We start from the raw sequence: 26,042 nt of genomic DNA, 5'->3' as shown, positions 1-26,042 counted from the left end.
TTCATAAAAAAAAAAAAAAAATGTGCTAAAATGTCAATAAATACCAACAAACGCTGAAATAATAATACCGCATGCACAATAATGTACACAATTTTTTAACCATCAAATGTGCAAAATAGTGACCATGTGATTTTTGACATTTGTTATAGTGTGGACCATGACACAAAAAGTGCAACTTTATTGCGTATTGTATTGCGATCCAGCAGATTGAAAAACAAATAGAAAGAACAGACCTAGTGCAGTATTGTTTAAAACAAATTATATACACTGAAAAGACTTATCTATAGGATCAGAACTCACAATAAATTAGTGTCACTTAACACTATATGGCCGGAGGTGGAGGGGGTAAGACAGCACCTTGTGTGTGTGGGATCCGTTCCTGTACAGAAGCACAGACTCACCCACAGCCGAGGTTGTAACTTCAAAACTCTGTCATCCAGTAGCTACTTTAAAATCATTCCCCAGTAAGTGCCATAAACATATAACGTCCAACAGAGGTATTGCCCAGTCTCTGGTCAACTTTGTGTTCATCTCTCATTGGATCGAGGAATTATTAACCCACAAATTTAAACATCATATCCCTGAGTATTATGTATGTATTCATCCAGTTGCTGTTTAAACATCTATACAGACTGATAAACCCCCCATCCCCCCCCCCCCCCCCCCCAAAAAAACCTCTTCAGGCAGAGAATTCCACGTCCTTATTGTTCTTATTGTAAAACCCTTTCCTTTTCCTTAGACTAAATTTCTTTTCTTCCAGTCTAAATGCGTGGCCTTGTGTCCTATGCATAGTCCTGTTTATGAATAGATTTATAGACAATGCTTTGTACTGGCCCACAATATATTTGCGTAATGCTATCATATTTCTAAACTATTGAGATTTACCTTTTCTTCATAGCTACAATGTTCCATTCATTTTATTACTATACTTTTCTTAATTTGTTGAGCAACCTTATGTGCATTTGTGGATAAAGATATGTTTGCCATCAAGATGCTGTTAATCAACAAACGGTATCATAATGGTGATTTATTGCTAATATTTTTTAAATTAATTATTACAGGTAACAAAATCCCTATCTCACTAGTTATGGAGACCTCAGGGTTCACTGCATCCTGATGTCATGCTTGTCTTAAAATGGAAACTGTGAAACATAGGTTGCACTTTTTAGGGTGTTTTTTTTTTTTGTTTTTTTTTAAATCTATTTATAATATGTTTAATTTTTGTCAAAACAGGCAGAAAACCTTCTTCTGGATGCTGACATGAACATTAAAATAGCAGATTTTGGCTTCAGCAATGAGTTTACCATTGGTAATAAGCTGGACACGTTTTGTGGGAGCCCGCCTTATGCTGCCCCGGAGCTATTTCAGGGAAAGAAATATGACGGGCCAGAGGTGGACGTCTGGAGCCTTGGGGTCATTCTTTATACCCTAGTCAGTGGTTCTTTACCTTTTGATGGGCAGAATTTAAAGGTATGTAAATAGAAGAGAGAAAACATGACTCATCTTTATCTGTAAGAGTTACACCATAGAATGTGACGGCAGAAAAGATCCATTCGGCCCATCTCGTCTGCCCATAGTTCTTTCATTGGTCCCTGGGCATGGCATAATTTTGTTTCTGTGTTACACTACTCTTACTGAATGCATACTAAAATAAGTAAATACAAAACACCTTCATTAGACCTATCTTAATATCAGTATGTAATATCACTGGGGAAGACATGGTACAATTAAGGTTTGGTTTTTGTAATGGGCCGCAGCCTCTGCCCAAGTGAGGTTCCAGTCTCCACCACAGCAGACCCAGGAAGCAGCAAGGGGGTAAAATTTGTGTTCTGACCCAAGGGTTAACAACCACAGCTCTAATTATTGGCCTGCACTGACCACACGATCTGCCCTGTTATGCCAATACAAGGTTGTAAATCTGTTCAAATAGTTAATTTGTATAGAATGGCTGTGTCCCAAAAAGCTATTGATCTATAGATTTGCTTACGAATCTGCTAGCAAAATGCTTTTATATTGCATTATCTTTATGTTTGCAGCACATCCTGTCTCGGTCATCAGAGTGGTTAACTGCAAATTGCTAATTGCTATAGATAGATTTGCTGATTTCAGCCTCACTTGGCTTATGCATGGAAGAGGAAACAATATTTTTTCTTGCCGAGTTTAGTGCATCAGATTTCATAGTGATATCGGGATGTGCTTTTCATTGCTACAATGTAGTTGCTACAATGTAGTGTATTTATCTACACAACATATGGAAATAGAGGTTATAGAATTGTAAGATACGTAAGAGATTGAGAGGTGAAGTTTACCCTTGTAGGAATGTTTTTTTTTTTTAAACAAAATTGAATATATAAAAACCAAAGAAGAAGTTACTTGTTCACTATCCCAAATTCCTATGCACATTTAAAAACTGTCACTCCAATGGCAATTCAATTGTAAGCCCACCTGCCACATCAAGGCAAAACCTCTTACGCAAGTCCTACACTAACAATTCACTTTGCTGTCTTCAGCAAAAAGGCAAAATCATTAATGAGACAGATGTTTTTCTAAACTCCTACACACATATTGACCCTTGGTAGGGAACACATGAGGTGGCTAGTGGCAGAACTGTAACATGGCTGTGTAATACAAAAAGTAATAAAAACATACAAACTCCCACTACTTCTAGGCAGCAGCAATGAGTATTGTACACATCAGCCTCAATACACTCAATAAAAAAAGTTATGTATTGAGGCTGATGTGTACAATGGTCGTTGATGCCGTCCAGGAGTAGTGGGAGTTTAAGTGCAGGACTTGCGTAAGCCGGCGGGGGAGACCTAATGCGCGGCAATGGCCGCACTCACATTAATCAATGCTTTCCTATGGGGATTCCTGTGACGCTGGAAGTTCTCATGCAAAGCGTGAGGGCGTCCAGCGTCATTTTGGCGACCATAAGTCGCCTATCCATCTTGAAGTCCTTCTTCTGCCTTGTAGGCAGCCGCTAGAGGAGGAGTTAACCCTAGCAGGTAATTATTGACATGGACGACACCAGTCTCGCAGACACTCCGCTGTTGGCAAGGAATTCGTAAAATATTAAATAGCTCGCCGGCACCTAGCCATCTTATTCCGGTAACAAACAACAGTAAACTCATCGAAAGCTTGGTCCTAGGCAGAGGAGATTATATTCCTATTCATAGGGCGTTGCAAGACGGGAAATTACGTGACCTGGACTCCTTATTGGAGGGTAGGCCACAGACACCTTTAATTCCCTCCGTTATATACAACTGAAACATTACTATATCACCCTCCCGCATAAGGAACGCTTGCACAGGGAGCTTTCTTGGTTTGAGGAACTTTGCGTGCGGGCCTCTACATTGGAGAAAGCAGTCTCAACATTGTATCAATACCTGTTGGTGGGGACTAGATCGTCAAACAACACCTTTCAACGGCAGTGGGAGGAGCTCATAGGCAAGACTTTTTCTGCAACACAATGGGAAAAAGTACTGCTGTGGCAACATAACCGCTCCATAATCTCCCAGTATCAGGAGATTAATTATAAACTGGTCTCCCTTTTGGTATAGAACATTGGATTACACAGAGCTGCAATATAGAGATCCCCACACAGTCTCTGTAAAATACTTTAGCTCTCTCTCAGTATTCCTAGCCCTCTCTCAATTTCATGATCTCATCTTTTGTAGTGCTCCTGCTATGACACCTATTAATTATTTTCTGAGACATGCCAGCTACTGCATAAACTATCAGCACACGGTGCGCACGTGGTTAACGCGTCAAGATAATGATATGTTCCAAACATGTGAACGACTCCTGACTCGCTATTAACTCGCATCACACATTGTACAATTGGTTAAAGCAGCAGTATACTAATAGACTCCTTAATACATTTTCCGATGGCAATATAATTAATCTGCAGTGGTAAAGTAAAGCCAAGAAGTAGCTGACATGGTTAACAGAAGTAACAATCATTACAGGTTAAAACAGATTTAAATCAGATTTTAGATGAGTCCTCACAGTCACAGCCCCAGTCCCACAGTTTAAAGCGTAACAACTTTTTAACTAGCCATAGCATGAGTGTCTCAGGTCTCAGCTGTAGCGTGACTGAGCACTTTAAATAAGATGGTGGGTATGTGCAGCAGGATTTATTAAACCTAATTAGTGACAGGCAGCACAGAGCTTTGTGTTAGAAAGGTCCTCCTCCACTTGTCAACCCTGGGTATGCCTGGCTTTATATATATTAACCTAGCAGATCTGAATCCTAATTTTTCCCCACATTTTTAACTTGCCACCCTCCCCTCCTGAAAAAGAATCTTGGTGTTTCTAAACTACTGCCAATAAATGTCTTACAATTCCAATGCTTAAAACGGTGGTAGAGTTTAAAAGTAATGATAAGATTATAAAAAAGTTAAACAAGGGTGGAATAATTAAGCTGATGTTCGCTTCAATGTTCTTACTGGGGTCTTGAAACAATTACCCTACTTAATAGTACTTATTTTGTCGACTATGAAATGGTAAAATAAATTGAGAATTGGGCGGCTGAGACCAGGGGAAACAAACAACTGTACTTCCAAGTGAAAAGTGCCGCCCTCTATCTTTCTGAATTCACCTGTACTGTCATTTAATTAGTTGAAATGACCCTTTAATACTAATGCCTGCAACAATTAAAAGACCACTAACGGCAACCAGACCACTTCATTTCAATGGTCCATTAGTTTTAACCCTGCAATCTAAAACATTGCTGTTTAGTAAACGTGGCAATGTTTCCATTGCAAGGTTAAACACACCTCTAGTGGCTTTTCTCCTTACAGCCACTAGAGGCACTTCCCTGTTAGAAGTGAGTCAAACTCCGTTCTCAATTTAAATGCAACTCCTAGGTTGGCAGAAATGATCAGATTTGATGATCTTAGCTAGGGAGGCGGGAGGCAGTGCTTACAGCTGAGCAGCGAGGGACGAAAGGTGGGTTAAAGTGCTTTTTATGTCTGACAGGGGGTGAACTTCTAAACTGTTAGCAGGACACTAGCGTTCGGAATAAACTTTTGTATATTTGAATACTTCTGTACCTTTGAATGCACATTTAATGGAACTGCTTGGTAACCCTTTACTACTTTGTTTGTTTTTTCTTAGGAATTACGGGAACGAGTTTTACGTGGAAAGTACCGAATCCCTTTCTATATGTCAACGGACTGTGAAAACCTACTCAAAAAACTACTTGTATTGAACCCAGTAAAGAGAGGCAGCTTAGAGGTGAGTAGATATTTTCCTTTATTTTATGAATTAGAAATTACATGTAAGATCAGATAATTATTTTGTCTATTTAGGGTATGGGCAAGGGTCGCCAGGATCCTCTAGGGTAATTTCTTTTGTGTATTTGGATTTTTTTTTTTTTTTTTTTAAATAAGAAGGAAATGGTTACGTTTAAAAAAAAAAAAAACACCTTTTCTGCTATTCTGCCTTTTGATTTATAATGCCCTATTAGGCTCTTTGTTCGAACATTCTGTGAAGGAGATGGGGGCTATACATTGCAGGTGCACTCACAACGCTTCCTGCAAGTGAAGAATTTGATTACATCCGTTACAACGCACAGTGGGTCCTGGCGACAAACGTGATTTCCCACCATCATTAATGCAAAATATTTGAAAACCCATAAAACGAAGCCAAACCTTGCTATCCATTCAAGAAAGGAATTACACATCGACTCTTTAAATTAATTTACTTTGATTTTCCATTACGATGTATAGTCATTTTTCTTATTATTTAGGAGGCTGACATATTTGTGACCTGACCTGAATTTCTTAGCGTTCTATATAAATTGTTCGGAGCAGCAGGGACATATTATTGAGCAATAATTCTCCTTAGTTTGCCACAAGCCCTGACGTAGTGCAGTATTCCAATCCGTGTGACCCATATTTGCACATTTTTGAGTATATTTCATTCCACCTGTATATAAACAGACACTCGAAGCGACAGAGCCACTACCAGTCCTCCTTCAGATAATGATTATGTTGCTTTTCATTGAATATTAATTATCTTATTATATTCCAGCTGTTCGGTCTGCAGGGGGCTTTCTGTTATAGCCAATAAGAGCAGTGACGATTACTTACTCTTGAGCTAATAAAGTGAGATGCACCGTGGACGCAACTTGATGCAGTAGATGCATGAGTGTCTAAGACAGGTTGCTTTTTAGGGGACCTCCAGTTCTTAAACATTAAAAGGTTTGAATGTGATAACCCTTCTTCTCATCCATTTTTAATGAGGATAGTTTTTGAAGACTATTATTTTTTCATTTCCACTACAAAAAATTTGTATAAAAGCAAATAATTAATCATACCCGCACCTTTTGCTTTTCTTAGGGAACATTAGCGCTTAAGTTAATAGCCTCTTGATAGCCACTTGCGCTAATTGTATTGCTCTAGTCTAGAAGATATGACTAGATATGCTAATATTCTTTTGTCAGTGGTTCTTACCACGTATGCTAACTGGCTTGTGTTAACCATTTGTGCCAGCTGATGTAAGTGTGTGTGTGTGTGCGTGTGCGTGTGTGTGTATATGAATAGGCCTGGGGAATGCTTATAGCAAGACATCATATATTATAATTTGATTTTCTGTGATCTCTGTCACAGGATATGATGCTTTATTATAGATGTAATATATATGTATTTGCCACTAAAATGTAATATTTTGTATTTTATTTTTTTATGTCTTTACGTGTGTATGTGAGGTCTTTTTTTTTTTTTGTATGCTCCTTTGTGCCCTGTGAAATGAAATGGACATTCTAATCCAGCAGCGGTTTGTTTTATTTTGCTCTCCAGCAAATCATGAAGGATCGGTGGATGAATGTTGGGTACGAAGATGAAGAGTTAAAGCCATACATTGAGCCAGAATCGGATTTCAATGACACCAAGAGAATAGGTAGGCAACCTGCTATTTGCGTTTGAATCTATTTTGCTCTACGGAAACCTGCATTGTGTTGTAGCTCAGTTCTCTGCGTGACCATCCTGATCTCATCATGTAGTAAGGTCAAGCCTCAGATGAAACAATAAGTGTAAACGATGCAGTTTGTACAACATTTGTCCCACGCGTCTCCTCTGCATGCCTTTGTCCATTGAGCATAGCTCTGTTCTCAGTCTGCCCACGCTGCAGTGTATTGTTAAATAAATCCCATGCAGAGATTGGGAGAGCAGAACATACCCGGTATATGGTATTTCTCTATGTCTAAAAAGCATATATCAGAGTTTGCACTGAGCTACTGAAATGTTCCTGATCTCGTTTCCCCTTGATTTTTAATCTCTCACTAAAATCTCAGTTTAATAAACTTTCCCAAAAATGTAATACTGTTCCAAATGATTTTTAGAAAAACGTTCCAAATGATTAATCTACACAAATTCCCTGTTTTTTTGGTGTGGCTAAATAATTTGGAAAGTGTTTCTAACAATATTGTTTATAAAGTATATTAAAAAATCAAGACCTCCCTTCGAAATAAAAACATGCTTGAAAATGGCCGGTTGAGCAACAGGAGGGTTTAATAGCCTGCCTCTTTCCACCTTTATTACAAAGCATGTGCATTCAACTCCCACTTATTGCTCTGGGTACAGTATGCACGTGTGTTTTGGTTTGGTCCCACAACCCCCAACAAAAATTGTCAAAAGAGTATGTGTTAAACGTGAGCAAAGAGAATTCAAATGTATTATACAACTGATGTGCCTGCCTATTCGCAATCTCTATGCTTATTCTAATAGGAGGCTGAGGAGCTAATAAGGATTAGTCTCGGTTTGTGCTGAGGCATATGTCCCACAAATGAGGCTCAAGTTTTAGCAAGCATAACTTTTATTAAATCCGATTTTATCAGGGATTGTCCAAAGGGAGCTCATCTACTTCTGTAGAACTTTAGCAAAGTGTTGGCAGCAGTTTTAGGACAACTGGGGATCTACCCTTTAGCCCAACCTATGTAGTTTGATATAATATTGACCCAATGTTCCTCATCACTCAGGTAGAACTCTATAGTGGCTGCATATGCAGGTTTCCTGTTTTCAAATAATGCAACCAGTATCCTGCAATTCCTAACTCCACCTTCACTTGGCTTCCAAGTTAGTTGGGTTTTTTTCTCGTTTGTTAACAGCCCAAGAAGGTGAATTAGATTACAGTGTTAATAGACGTTTAATCTACACGTTTGCTTGCACTTTGCCTAGCAAAGTGTATAAATGGAAATTTAGATTTGTTAAAATGACAGTGAAAATCGTATTGATCAAGACTAGTGCATTTAAAAAGATCAAGGGCCAGGTCAATATTTGGTACACCTGGAAGATTGATGAACCTCTTTTTCAGATATAAATTGCTGTTCTGTAGGAAGCTGTATGTCTCTGAAATACACATTTCTGTGATTGGAAATCAGATTGTAGATGTAAGAACAGCTGATTTCTACATTTTCGGAGGACAGAATACACTAGTAAACAATCGTGCAGAGAATAGATTAGGAATGCTACCTCTGCACATGTCTTTAAAAGCTGTGTCTCCAAATCCTTTAGATATTATGGTCACAATGGGATTTTCAAGAGAGGAAATTAACGAGGCTGTGGTTAATCAGAAATATGATGAAGTAATGGCTACATATCTGCTTCTGGGGAGAAAGCCACCTGAGGTAAGGGTTTGTTGAGCTAGCTCTGCATTTATTTTTCTAAATAGGATACTAAAAGTAATGTACAAAATACAACACAGTAAGGACTTGTGACTTGCGTGTTTTTTTGTTTGTTTGTTTGTTTGTTTTATTTTGTGTTTTTATGCATAATAGTGAACCATGTATGATGAGCGAGGACCATTTAGGTCTTTAGGAAACGTCCACATTCAACACTGGAATTCCATGAAGAAATGTTTTTCATTAATTTTCAGCTTGACATGCAACAGACAGACCTCATGTTTGAGATTTCAGCCACCCCAACCAATGGAACACTAGTTTAAATGCATCTTTTTTAGACTAAAGTATGGATAGTGATCCAAAAAGAACAGTGACCAGAAACTGACCATTGACTGTACGGGTTTGACCTTTTGCGCCTCATTAGTGTGGTGCTGGGTCTGATCTAGAAATTAAAATCTTTTTCACACCGTATAGGTACTTCGCTAAGCCCCTGATTTAATATTTTTGCATAGGCTTTTCAAATTATTTAATATTTTTGGATAAACTTTTAAAATGATTTAATATGTTGAAAAGTGTTTGCATATACTTATATATCTACATATTTTATTTTTTTACATATGATAATTTTTGTTGATATTTTAATATTTTGAAAAAAATAATTTTAAAAGTGTATCCAAAATTATTAACACGGGTACTAAGTAAGTTGTGGTGATAAATGGAGAATGAAGTCAGAAACACAATGCATTCCTGTCCTCGTTTGCCCGCCAATTGGCAGGGAGATGGTTATATTGTTACAAGGTAATGTCAGATGATTATCATATAATAGTTTCCTTGCTGGTGTGCGATATTTGTGCAAGTTTGAAAAAGATAAAGCAAGATAAGCATTGAAAATATTACTTGTGATAAATGAAGGTTGAAGGAATATTTAAGACAACATTCTATGCTCCCAAAACCACATTGCGCCAACCCAAAAATGAAAACAGAAGCTGTAGCAGTAGGGATCTCATATAGCTGTTTTGCATGATCAGAATAAACCATTTTATGAGATTTAGAAATTCGTCTTCAATCTACAAGGTTTGAGCCTGCGTAGACTTTTGTGTAACCGTAAAAAAATTTCAAAAAAGATACTTTGCCGATTTGAATATGACAAATAGGACTTTTGCACATACACTATATGACTACATGCTGGTAGACAAATCTGGCCTATTGTATGTTCAGAACTTCAAAACACTTGTAGCTACCTTTATCAATGCAGAATTGATTATTTTAGAATAAGCAAAAGTAACAATATTCCCTTGGTTTCCATGGTAATTACTCCAGATGTAGCGTTTCCCCACACTTTTTCTCCAGGCATGCCCTGGTAAATGTCACTTAGTGTGCCCCTCCCTGTCCTCCTTTGACAAAATATTGATTTAAATAGCAAATGAAAAGCTGAGCATCAGCATTCTTTCTTACTTTTTTACCTTTACATTAGAAATTTCCGTGGCTGGCTTAGCATTATGGGATTTGGGATCTACTAGGTATTTTACCTTAAATATTAAAATTAAAAGCATATTGATATAAGAACACAATTTCTATAGGTGAAATATATATTCCTGTTTGTGCAACAACTGAAAATGTGCATCTTTTTTCCTATTAATGTGCAATGTGTAGATATTCCTCTCGCCATCCACACACTGATTGTTATTAGCTTTTGTTTCCCAGTTTGAAGGAAGCGAATCACTCTCCAATAGTAACCTATGTCAAAGGCCTCGACCTAGCAGTGATCTGAATAACAGCTCCGTACCTTCGCCTGCACACATGAAGGTCCAGAGGAGCATATCTGCCAACCAGAAACAACGGCGCTTCAGCGACCATGGTAGGTCTATGTGGAGAATATAGTCCATGTGTAGCCAGCAGGTGGCTTCTTAGCTTTTACTGAACTGTTATTCCTATAACTGTGTGTTAGGGCGTTGACGAATCATGGAGATTGTAGTTCAACGGCTAAAAAGTTACCTGCTTTTTGCTTTGCTTATTTTTCTGTACGTGTTTATGTAATATATTGTTACTCCATATTTTAAGTATTATATAATAATTGGTAGATGTTTTCTTATCAGATGGGTTTCTGCATGTCTACACAGCAGTTGGTGTCTTTTAGTTTGAGTGGTTATATGATGGGAAAGAGACTTGTGCATTTTATAAACTATTCTAATTTTAGGTTTCATATCATTTCTGTAATTAACAGCTGGACCATCAATCCCACCCTCCGTGTCCTATACGAAGAGAGGGCAAGCGAACAGTGTTGAAAGTGAACAGAAGGAAGACTGGGATAAGAATGGCTCTCGTAAGCTTAGCAGCACTACTGTGGGCTCCAAAGGAGAGGTGGCGGCAAGCCCCCTGGCTGGACCAGAGAGAAAGAAGTCTACCACTGGCCCAACTGTAAGTAAGATGACTGCATCGGGTGTCAAGTCACATTCAGGGCCGGCCTGGGAATGAAAAGCAGCCCTGGAAATAAATTCTATACCAGCCCCATAATGCATTGCGCCAGCATAGTGTGCAGATATGGAAACGGGGAAAAAAACCAAAACTTAAAACTATCACTCAAACTGAAGGAAAGCACTGATAGGGCTTCAAAATAAACAAAAGATCGGATTTGTTGCAAGCAGACGTGCATTTGCATATAATCAATGTTTCAGTACAACTTGACATATTAAGGAAAGTTTGGTAATTGGACTGAAATTGTGAATGTATGCTATTGCACAGCAGTAAAAAAATGACGTTATCTTGCTCATTTTGAAGTAACAAGAGTGTGCTCTTCACTTTGGCTGACAGCTGGATGATCACGGTCAACGCCAATTCAATTCCTATAGGAAAGCATTGGGAGGCTTCACCGCACCAATCAGCATCTCCTCATAGAGACGCATGACATCAATGCATCTCTATGGGGAGCATTCAGCGCCTCCATGTGCCTCCATGCAGAGCGTGGAGATGCTCAACATAGGTGCTGCACACTGTGCAGCACTGGACTAGGAAGCAGCTCTAATGGCCGTCTGAGTGATTGTCACTAGAGATGTTCCTAGGCAGCAATGTAAACACTGCCTTTTCTCTGAAAAGGTAGCATTTACAGTGCTCAGCATGCAGGGACAGGCTATAGACACCAGAACCACTACATTAAACTGTATAAGTTCTGGTGACTATAGTGTCCCTTTAATACAAAGTCTTTCTCTAACCGGTCGACTCTAAATTACAGGAGAGCAGGAGACACAAGTGAAGATGCATTTCCCAAGCCCCTTTCATGTGTCTTAGCCCCAGCCCCTTTGTCTCTTTCTCCCCTTTCCCAACCTTTCTGTTAGTCTTTTTCCCAGGCCGCAGCACTTCTGTGTGTCTCTTTCCCCCCAGCTCCTCTGTGTTTTTCATTTCCTTTCCCAGCCCTTCTGTCTCTTTCTCCCCAGATCCCTCTGTGTCTTTTTTTCCCCCAGCCTCTCTGTGTGTCTTTTTACTCCCCTGCCCCTCTATATGTCTCATTTCACCTTCTCTAGCCCTACATGTGTATCATTACCCCCGCCACCCCTCCATGCTTCTAAATCCATCCCCCCAGACATCCATGTGTCTCAAGACATCCCCCCAGCCCTCCTTGTGTCCCTATACCCCCCTCCTTAGCCCTCCATATGTCTCATTCCACCCCCTCCAGCCTTACATGTGTCTTATTAGCCCCCACCCCTCCATGTTTCTCAGTCCATGCCCCCAGTCCTTTATATGTATCAATTCAATCCCCCCAGGGCTCCATGTCTCATTACCCCCTAAGACCTCCATGTGCCTTATCTCCCTCAGTCCCTTCATAAGTCCCTATAGCCCCTCCCAATCCTCTTTGCATTTGTAACGAAAATATACCCCAACACGCAGGATTCAGCTAAACAGAAGACAACACAGAGGGGAGATACGTCTACCGGACATTAGAGTGGCCGGACTCGACGTATATAGGATAAGTACAGAGTCAGGAACGATCCGAGGTCAAGGGCACAAAGAGACAGCATAAACTAGGACTAGCTGGGGACTGGTACACAGAAAACAGCAAGCCGGCAAACAGAACAGATAAGGATAAAGAGATAACGTAGTCAGAAAACAAAGCCAAGGTCAAGTACGAAGGAACACAACTGAATACAACAAGCGCTAAAGGGAACTGGAACAGAAACCACGATAGGGCAAGGAACTAAGGGAAAAAGGTGAGTATATATAACTAAACACCTATTTTGATTGGCCCCTGTCATATCCACGCCCCCAAAAGGTAAGTGTATGGGGTGTGTGGCATGACAGGGACCAATGGGAGGCCTTTTTCAATTTAGGCTCCCACTGTCCCTTTAAGAGCGCGCCCGAGACCCGCGGCGCGCTCTTGGAGTCAGGCGGGACACGTGTCCGCTTCGCGGGCACTGCCCGCCTTCCAGCAGGACCAGCAGGACCGCGCGCGGCTTGAACAGAGGACCCCGGCCGGCCCCTGGAAAGAGTAAGTACCGCTACAGCGTTCCTATACCCCACTCCCAGTCCTTCATGTGTGCCTATACCCCCTCCCAGCCCTTCATGTGTGCCTATACCCCCCTCCCAGCCCTTCATGTGTCCCAATACCCCCTCCTTGCCCTTCGTGTGTCCCAATACCTCCCTCCCAGCCCTTCATGTGTCCCTATAGCCCCTCTTCCCCCCCCGGCCCCCATGTGTCCCATTAGTCCCCCTCCCACCCCCCAGCTCTCCCTGTACCTTGCTGTAGCCTGAGCAGGCAGACCGCATGGAGGAGCTCCTGCCCACTGTACCTGGTCTGACAGGAAGCAGTCATGTGCTTTGTGTGAGCACTTTCTGTCAGACCGGGTAGGGGAACAGGAGCTCCTCTACCGCGGTCTGCCTGCTCGGCCACGCTACATTCTGTGCCGGTCACCCTGTAATTGCGGCGTGCGGCCCACGCGCCTGTGCGCCCTAGGTGGCCATACACCAGCCCGATAGTGTGCCGGCCCACCAGGAAATGTCCCGGTATCTCGGTGGGCCAGTCCAGCCCTGTTCACATTCTTAGATCACATGTAACACTAAGAAGATTACAGGGATTATTTATTTGGAAAATCAATGTTGATATCTTGGAAATCCCCAGGACCTAGTTATTTTTTTACCCCTGAAATTACAGTACAAACAGATTCTCAGGCCCCTGGCCCAAACATTTCGTAGAACTTTGAAGAAGGAAAAATATTGTTACATTTAAAATCTAAAATTATTTTAAATGTATAATGCTATACTTGTACATTCGGTTTCGGATGTATCGTCTGAATTTCAAGCGATTTATTCATTTGCACGAATCTAATAATGGCCTTGATTTCAAATCTTTGGCTAAGCTTTCCAAACGACTTTAATATTTTTGGATAAATGTGTAAAAATATTTTATATTTGTAAAAAAAATATGTTGATGTTATTTTTACATATGGTTCATGTTTTGATATTTTAAGATTATATATATATATCTATATATATATATATATATATATATATATATATATATATATAAGACAATATTTTTTTTATATTTTGAAAAAATCTTTTTTAAAATGTATCCAAAAATGTAAAATCAAGGTCAATATTGGCAACTGATGTTAACCCCTTAAGGACACATGACATGTGTGACATGTCATGATTCCCTTTTATTCCAGAGGTTTGGTCCTTAAGGGGTTAATATACTAATTTCCACCTGATTAAAGCATACATCACTTACAAATAATTTAAAATTCACATTGAAACAAAAAAGAAATAGTAAGCACATAAGCAGATATTGGCTCATTATTGTATTTTCTTTCTCCCAATCATATTTCTCCAAAAGCACCTTTTTTATCAGTAACATAAAATACCGGTAAATATCTTTTTTTTTCTTCTTGTTTTTGTTTTTTTAGAATAGCTTGTTTCCTGGCAGTGGAATGACCAGAAGAAACACCTATGTGTGTGAACGTACTACTGATAGACTGAATGCTGTACAAAACGGAAAGGACAGCAGGTATATGTTTAACCCAATATAATTTTTACATACCAGAACAAAAGGTCTTTCTGTTGTTGGTTGAAAAGAGGGTATGACTCCTGAGAACAAGTAAAGAGGGACATTCCTTTCATGTTAAAGGGACACTAGAGGCATCACTACAGATGATTGTAGTGCTTCTGGGTCCTAGAGACTGTCCGTGCAGCTTTAGCAGAGTAAATGTTGCCTTTTGTGTTTCCTTGGTGAGTTAAAGCATTGTTTATGCTGCTAAAAAAAAAACATATCTAGAGGAGCGCTTATTTCAGTGATTTTATCCGGGAAGAAAAATGTCTTCAACTTAACTAATATTATGAGAATTTTCAGATATTCCTGTTTCCTTAAAGTAGGAGAGACAATAGAAATAGATAGTATAAAACCTTTTAAACTTAAAATATATATAAAAGTATTCACAAAGGAACACTCACACTTTACAGAGCTATTGCACCCAGCTCTGGTTTGATGCTCTGTAGGGTCCGTACAGGCGACCCTCTCCCTTCTTTTTCTCTTCTTATGTTTCTTTCCAGGTATCTCCTATAAGGTATAAGTGGGTAGCCTCGATATCACCCAGATCAGTTCAGGGGTTCAGGAATTTCCTGGAAGTCTTATTTTGACCGACCGTAAGCATGGCGCCATGCCCAAAACAGTTCCAGAGAATCGGGGCTTGCGGTCGGTCTAGTTCGGTAGTTTGAAAACAAACAAACTACCGAACAGAGTCAATAGTCTTACCCTGGAGCTTGTTCCCCTCATCCAGACGAATGATATTACCGAACAGTGCCCTTCTAAGTTGTATAGAACCGAACGCAGGCGGTGTTCAGGAGTTTCTGTGTCCGACTTTAGTTCCTTGAGATTCATGCCTAAACACTGCTGCCTGCGTTCATGCGAATAAGATGGCCGCCACCTCGTGGTTGTCCATAGGAATTGCGGCCACCCAGACGAACAATTAGAACACTGCGATGAGAAACGTTTCAAGTTGTTAATAGGTGTTAACAAGGTCCAGGGTGGTCTACGGTTCGTGCAATTGTTCAGTAACCAAACCATATAATCCCAATTGCGCGAACAGAGACTTTTACATTATATTTCACAGGGGCCATAGTCGGTGGGCAATAGGCTGGCAAGCAGGCTCCTCCAGGAAAACTCACTGGAAAAGGGGAGTTTGTCACACATGGCTAATCACACATTTTCTTTACTGTCATGCAAGATATAATGTTATGCGTCAGAAATAATCCGAAGCGAAAAGATTTTCCGGTCCAGTTACAATCTGTAAAAAAAACAGCAAAAGCCATTCATAAATGTAACCTTTTACAAAATAGGTTTACTTAAACGATATGCTAGCCGTAGGCCACACTGCGACGTGTTTAACCAGAGAGCCATAAGAATAGCGGTCTCTTAATAGATTTTTCTTACAAAATCATCTCCATTATTATGACTGTGCATTAAAGCTATAAAGAGCAGTGATCATTTGTATCAGAACTATAACCCTCAACTTATAGGGGAAATATATTTAGATTAATTTAATTGAAGACCTGTTTTTAAAAAAAATGTATTTATTTTTTTAAATGTGATTGCGTCATTTTAATAGTTTAACCCAGTGAAGTTGTCCAAATTATGTCTCACACTGAATGCTACGAAAGCAGGGGATTTAAAGCATCAAACTGCCACAGGCTTATTTATCCAGAATAAGCATTTACATCTAATGTTTAGTGGCTAGCTTCACACAATCTCCACTGTCTTTTATGTAAATAAATGGATCCGTAGTATAATTTTACGTTGTTAAAAATAACATCAAAACCCATTCGTTTTTAATTACATTTTTCCTAACTTTTGACAGTACAGCCAGTGTAATCTGTAACCGTCTCATTTGAAGCTAATATTATTCCAATGTCTAGCAGCCCTATTGAGGTGTATTTTTGTTTTTCTAGTGATTGACTAGATATTCGTTGTCCCTTGCGGTGGGATTTTTCCAAGGATGTATGTGTGTTTACTTGCCTCTGAGGGGAGCTAGGAGTTGTGTGAAATACTACTTAATTTGCGTAACCATCCTGCTTTCCTCTTTCAAGGCAGTTAAACATCAGAATGAAATATATATGTTTCTATTTATGCGCTTAAAGCATGCCACACAGCTATTATTTCTTGCGAGAATTGCGAGAATCTTTCACACATTCAGAAAGCCTAAAAAATAGCGTCCAAGTCAGCTGCTAGATGCATGCTTGGCGATAGCTAATTGAGGTTCATGAAGGCCAACCTTGCACTGCAGATGTTTAATCCACTAGCTGTGAAATCCTGATCCATTATTGCCTGGGCAGCCAAGGTCCGTCATCACCCTGATAGGTAATGAATTGTGTAAATGTGTTCGGTCTATCTCAGTGCCTGCTGACGTAGGTAAGAGAAAGGATTGCATGTACCGTACGCCATTTCCAGTAACCCATTGATTAACCCCTTCAGGACCAAGGCTAGTCCCTGATGGCGGTGAAGTAAAGTTTTGTTTTTTTTGTTTGTTTTTTTTAGTTGACAGATCGCTTTTTGAAACCCATTCTAGTTGACTCCTTATTACCTGTATTGTTTTTCTTAGCTTAATCGGTATGGGATGTAGTTTGCTATGATTTGTAGGTTTGTATGAAATTGCTATTTTTTTTAGTTTGGATTTTTTTCTCGACCATTGACTGTAAAACCATTATTAAATACTGGTTTCATTATGTTTTATAGCTTAACAGAAATGTCTGCAGGAAACAATTCTACTACAGGCTCTGCAGCACCCTCAACGCGGCCTCGCCACCAGAAGTCAATGTCAGCCTCAGGACACCCGATTAAAGTCACTCTGCCTACTATCAAAGATGGCACTGAAGGCTTCCGACCGAGGTGATTTCCTTTCAGTCTTATTTAACGTTATTTCTGTGAATTACAACACTGCTCTGCCCACTTTTTCAGTCTGCAATGCGTGTAAACCCTTTTCATATTAATGCTTCCTATCCTGTTCTAGAATTACATGTGCCTGGAAATGCCCTTAAAGAGAAGATGATATACCACCTTTTCGATCCTATGTTTACAGGACTCTCAATTTCAGGATTACACATTTATTTAATATGAAATGGACTTGCCGACATGCTTCCAGTCTTCACATGATTTAAGTTTTAGATATTAAACCTTTGCAGAAATGTGGTATTAAAAAAATAGTTTTGACCAAAGAGCCTGAAAAAACTCCTACCCTGCTTTGTATGATGGTCAAAATTCAGCAAATGTTATTGCCTATTCATGACAGTTTACTGTCTCATAAATAAACTCAAATTATATTAATATTAGCAGGTTAGTGGGAAAGAGCACAGTCTAATAGACTAGTAACCAAACAAACGGAAAAAAAACTAACATTTATTAATATCAAGAAAATAAGATACTAGATTTTTTTGTTTGTTTGTTTGGCTACTAGTCTATTAGACAGTGCTCTTTCCCACTAACCTCCTCCTAGGGCGAGGGTCTGGGGTTTTAGCATTTATTTATTTACTTAAGTGTTTAAGGGTTACCCCCTAGTAGTGAGCACAGTCTTGGTGACCTCCCCTCAGATAGGGGCTTGAGACGAAGTTGTCTGTTTCTGCTCCTCTGTAAGCATTGGGGGCAGAACACCACTCTGTCCCATCCTCCCGTCTTTTTATATATGGGATATGTAGTTTATCTCGCTAACCGTTCTACTCCTTACTTATGATTTAGCATAGGATGATACCAGTGTCTGTGGATCAAGTTTGCCTCTCTATTTAGAAGGATCACATAAAGCAATGAAAGTAATCATTCATTCTTTAACGGAGGAGCAGGCTTGTAGCTTGCAAGTCGCTGCAGTTAAATGTTTATTTGGGTAGGAAGACCAAAGTGAATAAAGTTAATCTTTAAATATGTACACCTATCTAAACTGGCCATTTCACACCAATCTATTTTGGGTCAGGGTCTTCAAAAACAATAAATTATATTATATGCAAGGAACTAGGGGTGTAAGTATGTGAATGACAAAGTCTAAAATCTTTTATTTTCATGTGCTAAAAAGGCAGTACCTCTCTAAAAGTAATCACGTCAATGCAGATCACGCTTAGCCCTCAAAGTTGTCAGAGTGGGAAATTCAGGTTACATATAGCCGCAATAATATAGTTAACCACCAGTAGTATGTTTATATCTAGTCCTTTATTGTGGATTGTTTGTCTTTAACCCCTTAAGGACACATGACATGTCTGACACGTCATGATTCCCTTTTATTCCAGAAGTTTGGTCCTTAACCCCTTAAGGACACATGCCATGTGTGACATGTCATGATTCCCTTTTATTCCAGAAGTTTGGTCCTTAAGGGGTTGCCCACTTCATATTATCTTATATATATTTTGGTTTTCTTGCTGCGGAATTCTCGTTTTCGATAAATAGTGTGTGAAATATCATGGGACTCAGGGCTTATCCTGTTTAAGAAAAAAAAAAAAATATGCGAAAGGATAGGAAAAAACCGTTCCCTGTATTATCTTGATCAATACACCCTGGTTACCAACAAAGCTTAATGTATTTGGCTTCATATTTATGCTGTATTTTTCTTCACGTTCAATTCTCTAGTTTTGCTTCAAAAATAAACACATTCTGTAGTACAAATTTATTTCTGTGCTATGATCACCATGGAAACCAATAGAATGTACTTTAGATAACTCCACTTTAAGAACTTTGGCAAAGAATTTGTTTTTATGCAGAACCAGCAACATGTCTGCTATTCTCCAGCAAAATCGACCCCTTTAATGCTTCGTGTTCACTATTAATGAGATTTATTCCATTTAAACATAGACTTGTTCATTAAATAAGCAATATCTTTTCAATCATGTCCTGTTTGTTTTGCCTTGTTTAACACAGCAGTGCAACTCAGAGAGCTCCTGCCACGTCCCCCTCCGCTCACAGTATTAGCACTACAACTCCAGATAGGACCCGCTTCCCTCGCGGAAGCACCAGCCGGAGCACTTTCCACGGAGAGCAGCTCAGGGACCGCCGCACAGCCACTTATAATGGACCCCCGGCATCGCCAGCCCATGAGACCACCCAATTCTCTCATTCTAGAAGAGGAACCTCCACTGGTATCATCAGCAAGATAACCTCAAAGTTTGTACGCAGGTGAGTAAACCAAAAGATTGTAAATTACACTTTTAATTTAGTAGGAATATGTTAAACATGTTTGGTTATTTTTATTTACTCTTCCTACCCAATTACCTGCAATAAAATAGAGAAATTAGCTGTTTCTGTCCTTCAAGATTTATAATCCACAGTTCCACAGATATTGCAAATTATTCCTAACTATTACTCCCACTTGATAATATTCATTGAGCCAAAAAACATTAAAGATATTAAAATGCTACAAAATATTATATTTCATTTAACGATATCAAATGAGAGAGCATACCATGTGACGTACACACCAGTCCAGACATATAGGGCAATATACTAGCCAAAAAAATGGTGAACCTTTGAGCAAGGCACAATTATTTTAAATGTTTAGATTGCTTGTAAATATAACTCCTTTCACTTTGCCTCTAAGGATGACATCATGAAAGGGTTAGTGTGAAGGACTCAATTGGGCAATGTCTTTGTTACTGTGCAGATTTGATGGGTGAAGTAATATTTAAATCTTGGTGGGTGTACTTTAATCTATACATTTTCCTTTTTCCAGAGAGATAAACAAAACAATAAACGTCTTACGTTTGTTCTATTCTAGACTTTAATCCAGGTGTAAAATATCAATCTGAAACACCACTAATGTCAAGAAAAGAGAATTTTGATTTTTTTTAATATATATATATATATATATCTATATATATATATCGGTATATATATATATCAAATTATAAGCAGTTAAAGGTGCTTTCCATGTGTTGGATGTGATTAATGCCCATATATACAGGAGTGAGAAACCAAATTTACTTAAAAAAAAAAAAAATTACAAAATGGAACAGAGCCTCATTAAATACACCATAGAGACAAAATAGTGGAGCATCAATTTTATTTATTTTGATGTCTATAGTCTATAGGGCAGTGGTGTACTTTTTGGTGTGTGTTTATTTTTAATCAATTATAAACAATTTACTGTTTTTAATGCGGTTTATTAGTCAGATATATCTGGCTACCCCAATATTATGGGAAGCCACACCTTTTAGAGCTAGAAATGCCTTTTGAAATAGAAAGTCTTGATACTTGTTTGTCACCTGTTATTGAATCTGAACCTTAACTTTGTTTTGAGGGATCCGAGCGAAGGGGAGGCCAGTGGCAGAACAGACGCTACAAGGTGAGGACGCGGCTATACCGCACTCTGCCGCTAGGCTGCTTCTCCGCAATGACTGTCTTGTTTTTAATATTTTCAGTGTGCACGCTGTCTTTAGGATCTTTGTATAGCCATTACATTGCATTCAAATTATATTTGTATTATTACCGTATATACTCGAGTATAAGCCGACCCGAATATAAGCCGAGGCCCCTAATTTTACCCCAAAAAACTGGGAAAACTTATTGACTCGAGTATAAGACTAGGGTGAGAATTGCAGCAGCTACTGGTAAATTTCTAAATAAAATTAGATCCTAAAAAAAATATATTAATTTAATATTTATTTACAGTGTGTGTATAATGAATGCAGTGTGTGTATGAATGCAGTGTGTGTATGAATGCAGTGTGAGTGTATGAATGCAGTGTGAGTGTATGAGTGCAGTGTGAGTGTATGAGTGCAGTGTGAGTGTATGAGTGCAGTGTGTGTGTATGAGTGCAGTGTGTGTGTGTGAGTGCAGTGTGTGTGTGTGAGTGCAGCGTGTGTGTGTATGAGTGCAGCGTGTGTGTGTATGAGTGCAGCGTGTGTGTGTATGAGTGCAGCGTGTGTGTGTATGAGTGCAGCGTGTGTGTGTATGAGTGCAGCGTGTGTGTGCATGAGTGCAGCGTGTGTGTGCATGAGTGCAGCGTGTGTGTGCATGAGTGCAGCGTGTGTGTGCATGAGTGCAGCGTGTGTGTGGATGAGTGCAGCGTGTGTGTGGTGCAGAGCCTTGGTGGGGGGTGGGCAATTTTTTTTATTTAAATTTTTGTTTTATTATTATTTATTATTATTTTTATTTATTTAATTTAATTATTATTTTTGTATTATTATTTATTATTGAATTATTATATTTTTTTTATTATTACTAATTATTATTTTTTCGTCCCCCCTCCCTGCTTGATACATAGCAGGGAGGGGGGCTCTCCTTCCCTGGTGGTCCAGCATTGGTAGTTCAGTGGGGGGAAGGGGGGGCTGGCAGAGCTGTAACTTACCTGTCCTGCAGCTCCTGTCAGCTCTCTCCTCCTCCGCGCCGCCCGTTCAGCACCTCGGTCAGCTCCCAGTGTAAATCTCGCGAGATTTACACTGGGAGCTGACCGAGGTACTGAACGGACGGCGCGGAGGAGGAGAGAGCTGACAGGAGCTGCAGGACAGGTAAGTTGTTACAGCTCTGCCAGCCCCCCCCCCCTTCCCCAGTCTGTATTATGGCAATGCAAATTGCCATAATACAGACTATTGACTCGAGTATAAGCCGAGTTGGGGCTTTGGACTAAAACAATTGTAGGAATCTACATTTAAACACTTGAAGGTGGGTTGCTGGGACACGCAGGCAGATAGTAGACATCCATTCTGTATGCTTACTGGGTGCAGTATTGACAGAAGTGAGATTAGAAGATTGGGAAGGCGATGTTCGGTGCATTAGTAAATTAAAAGCTTCAATGTAATTTAGGGTCATGCGAGAAAGTGGAGATGAGGGAGGTGAAGTATGTATGTGTGGCGCCAGAGGGTACAGCAGTAGGAACCCAACATAAATGAATGCAGAGAATCAGCCATACTACTAGACCTCTTACAGTAACAGAGGCAACAGCGCAAGGGCAGCACATTCTATGCATATTTCCTAGGGAGCATTTCTTGAAATTTGCTGGTGGAATAGGAAACGAGTAACTCTGTTTTGATGATATGTTGGCAATGATGCCAGCACATCAGCATCATACATTGGTTGTGCCCTGCTTAAGCAAGTGTCCACAAGCAGGTACATTAGAATTAGCAGAGCATGGGAGGTGGGTGAGTCAATGGTGTGTGATACTTTAGTGTACGGACCAATGATGTATTGTGATGAGATATTAGGGCTTAAAGTGAACATGTCATGACAGGTTCACTTTAACCCCTTAAGGACCAAACTTCTGGAATAAAAGGGAATCATGACATGTCACACATGTCATGTGTCCTTAACCCCTTAAGGACACATGACATGTGTGACATGTCATGATTCCCTTTTATTCCAGAAGTTTGGTCGTTAAGGGGTTAAACAAACCAATAGCTTGGTTGTGTAAGGATCTCAGTCAACAAACTGCTCAAACATTACATTGATCAGGTGAATTAATAGAATATTGAGCAAAATGATAGGTACACATAATATACTCATCATTTTAGAATCTTAGCACATTCAATTAGCCTACGCAATTTCATTGAATGTAATGTTCAAATTATTCTAAATTACTAACATTTGGAAGAATGTTTAAGTATAGCACCTTTAGAAATGGAATTTTGAAACCTAACCAATTATATGTCTGTCTAAATAAAAACGTTTACCATTGTTTCCCCAATTTGGATTTTTCAAGTCATTATAAAACACATTGCTAGTTTGAGTATATTTTATTTGTGAGTTACTACATTTAAAGAGCATGTTTAATGCTCACCCTTTTGGACAAAGCTGGATTTTAAAAGTGATTGATCTCACCAATTGGGCTGCAGTTGTATCAGTCCGTTTAGATTAGTAAGTCTTACATTGTGTGTCTTTGTTGTTGATGTTTATGGGCGTAGATACAGTTGCTTATCTAGCCAAATGGGATGCAGGTTTATGACTACGCTTAGCCTAGTAAGTCCTACATCGTGTGTCTTTGTGCTTGATGTTTGTGAGCATAAATACATTCAGTGCTGGGTGATATTGAGTCTAGTGGGAAAAATTCTGGTCCAACCATGGTAGGTTCTGAAAGGTTTGGGTAAGTATCGCAGGATTTGTTTTTGTGTTTCCTCCTCTCACACATTTATTCTAGAATCCTAGCCTAGTTTTGGAAAAGGTTGCATTGTATGGAACATTGGTACTGTTTAAGCTTGTGATTTATTTTTTTCTTGGGCATATTGCGCATATTGTCCTTGCTACTGATTGGCTGAGGTATCTTGACAAAAGTGGTATATATACTTACTAACTTCAAGCTTTTTCTGTAGCAGGCTTATACGAGTTTGTCAATTACTTATTCGTTAAGTGTTTCCAAGTTGGTTCATTGTTGGTTTCAAAAGAGGCTTTGATTAGAAGCTCAAATCAGTGGAAATGATCAGCTCTGTCATCTTAATTCATAGGAGAATAATGGAAAGTGAGCAGACACGTTTTCTCTCCCTTTAGTGAAAAACCTAAAATATTCTACATACTTTATAGTCTTATTTGTGCAGAGCATTTTATAAGGGTTTGGGAGTCTATTTATTGCGATTTGCACACTCAATAATGAGACGTGTTTTGACCAGACTTACCACTCTGCCCCCGATTCTGCAGAATTCCTTACATTTTTATAAAAAAAATATGTCCTGCTGATACTGGTGGCCTGGTGATATCAGACATGTTCTCTTCTCTAAAAGTGTCGTTTAAATGTTCGTTACCAAAATATGAAAGTGGGTTCAAACCACTGTGTTCTTGCTGTGAGGAAGCTCACAACAGAATTCTAAGACAGCTGAAGGACATAAACAAAAAAAAAAGTCCAGAAAAAAATTAGAATTGTAAAAAAAATCACTGGTCACTCATGACCAATTGTATCTAAATTGGGGAGGCAAAGGACATGACATTGAATCTCAGCCTTGTAATCTTTTCTTTGTTGTAGACAATCATGCTTCTTTAGAACAAATAAAAAAACAAAGTAGGATACATTTACAAATGAGAAAAGGGGGGGGGGGGGAATGAAATTTAAGCAAGTCCAAACATTTGTGGCTAGAACTTCAGAAATCCATCTTGTGAATAGGTTGAGTTACCTAGGACAATGCTTACGGTGTAATGAGGAGTTTCACGTGTATGCTGTGTGTGATATGCCACATTCACTTCTTACTATTGGTGAGAAGTGGCTTGTCTGCAGGAATGCATGGTACCTATCCTCAGACTTTAATGGTATTCCTTTATATATCATTTTCACATAATGTTACAAAGCAACCTCCATCACAGGGAGTCTGCAAACAACATATTTTGACTTGGGATACATAGAGAGCCTGATTCTGCCTATTTTTTATTTATTTTTTGTAACTATTTTTTTATTTTTTTATTTCCCTCTTCTTAAGGAGTACTTCTGGAGAGCCTAAAGAAAGAGAAAGAGAAGACCAGAAAGATTCAAAGCCCCGTTCGCTGCGCTTCACTTGGAGCATGAAGACGACCAGCTCTATGGACCCCAACGATATGATGAAGGAGATTCGCAAAGTGCTGGATGCCAACAACTGCGACTATGAGCAAAAAGAGAGATTCCTGCTCTTCTGTGTTCACGGAGATGCCCGACAAGACAGCTTAGTCCAGTGGGAAATGGAGGTCTGTAAGCTTCCGCGCCTGTCCCTCAATGGAGTGCGGTTCAAGAGAATATCTGGGACCTCCATCGCCTTCAAAAACATTGCGTCCAAAATCGCAAATGAGCTCAAACTGTAAAGCCACAAAATGGGGAATGTTCAATGTGACCAGAACGTCGGAATGTACTGCAAAACCCTATCCTGCCAGGGTGCAGAAATGGGCATATCGACCACTATAAAGGCATTATTACCATTGGTACATGAGCCACTCCCGTACAGCTAATGCCCTTACTGCAATAAGGTTATACGTAGCTATAATCAACCATATAATTTAAAGATCAGTACCACTCTTATCATAAATGAGCAGTCTATGACGTTACATGTACAGGGGATTATTTTGAACGTTGTTCTCTGTCTATGTTCATAGCATTGTATAATAGACAACTGTTTGCTTAAGAGAAGCAGATCTTGTATAGCTGGGTTTAGTTTCCTGTACAGAGATTTATGTTCAGTGTTTTTGGTTGGAAATTACAACTTTCTTCCTTGTTGTATTGAGATTAATTTTTATTTTTACAGTTTTTTTTTGTTTATTCTTTAAGATCTACAGCAATCACACAAAAAAACAAAAGGATTTGTTGTCATAACTGTAGGATTTATATATATATATTATTTTTGTTTTTGTTTGTTTCTATTTTTTTTGTCGTCAAATAGTCCTTTATATTTCTTTATCAACTGTTCTACACCTGAGCTGCATCAGAGGATCACTTGGCGTACCTCTGAAACAAGCCTTTCTTGCAAGCTATCTTTTCTGTTTTATATAATTTATATCATATGACATATTAGTTGATCCAGG

The 26,042-nt window shown here is 39.2% G+C and overlaps 1 protein-coding gene across 2 annotated transcripts in view; it reads left to right on the top strand.

The window, feature by feature from the left end:
* Positions 1–25,740, top strand: part of MARK1 (microtubule affinity regulating kinase 1) — a 140,726-nt gene extending 114,986 nt beyond the window's left edge. For both annotated transcript variants that reach the window (XM_063443810.1, XM_063443811.1), the window contains exons 8-18: positions 1,234–1,470; positions 5,119–5,238; positions 6,804–6,903; positions 8,517–8,629; positions 10,328–10,481; positions 10,848–11,041; positions 14,521–14,621; positions 17,343–17,495; positions 19,503–19,757; positions 20,878–20,922; positions 24,974–25,740. In XM_063443810.1, the coding sequence (XP_063299880.1) occupies positions 1,234–1,470; positions 5,119–5,238; positions 6,804–6,903; positions 8,517–8,629; positions 10,328–10,481; positions 10,848–11,041; positions 14,521–14,621; positions 17,343–17,495; positions 19,503–19,757; positions 20,878–20,922; positions 24,974–25,328 (1,827 nt within the window). In that variant the 3' untranslated portion in view covers positions 25,329–25,740. The remainder of the gene's footprint in view (positions 1–1,233; positions 1,471–5,118; positions 5,239–6,803; positions 6,904–8,516; positions 8,630–10,327; positions 10,482–10,847; positions 11,042–14,520; positions 14,622–17,342; positions 17,496–19,502; positions 19,758–20,877; positions 20,923–24,973) is intronic.
* The last annotated feature ends 302 nt before the right edge of the window (positions 25,741–26,042 follow it).

The sequence above is a fragment of the Pelobates fuscus genome, chromosome 2 (genome assembly GCF_036172605.1).
Source record: "Pelobates fuscus isolate aPelFus1 chromosome 2, aPelFus1.pri, whole genome shotgun sequence".
In the NCBI taxonomy this organism is placed as follows: domain Eukaryota; kingdom Metazoa; phylum Chordata; class Amphibia; order Anura; family Pelobatidae; genus Pelobates; species Pelobates fuscus.
Note: the sequence above shows the minus strand (reverse complement) of the source record. Positions and strands in the feature narration are given on the sequence as shown.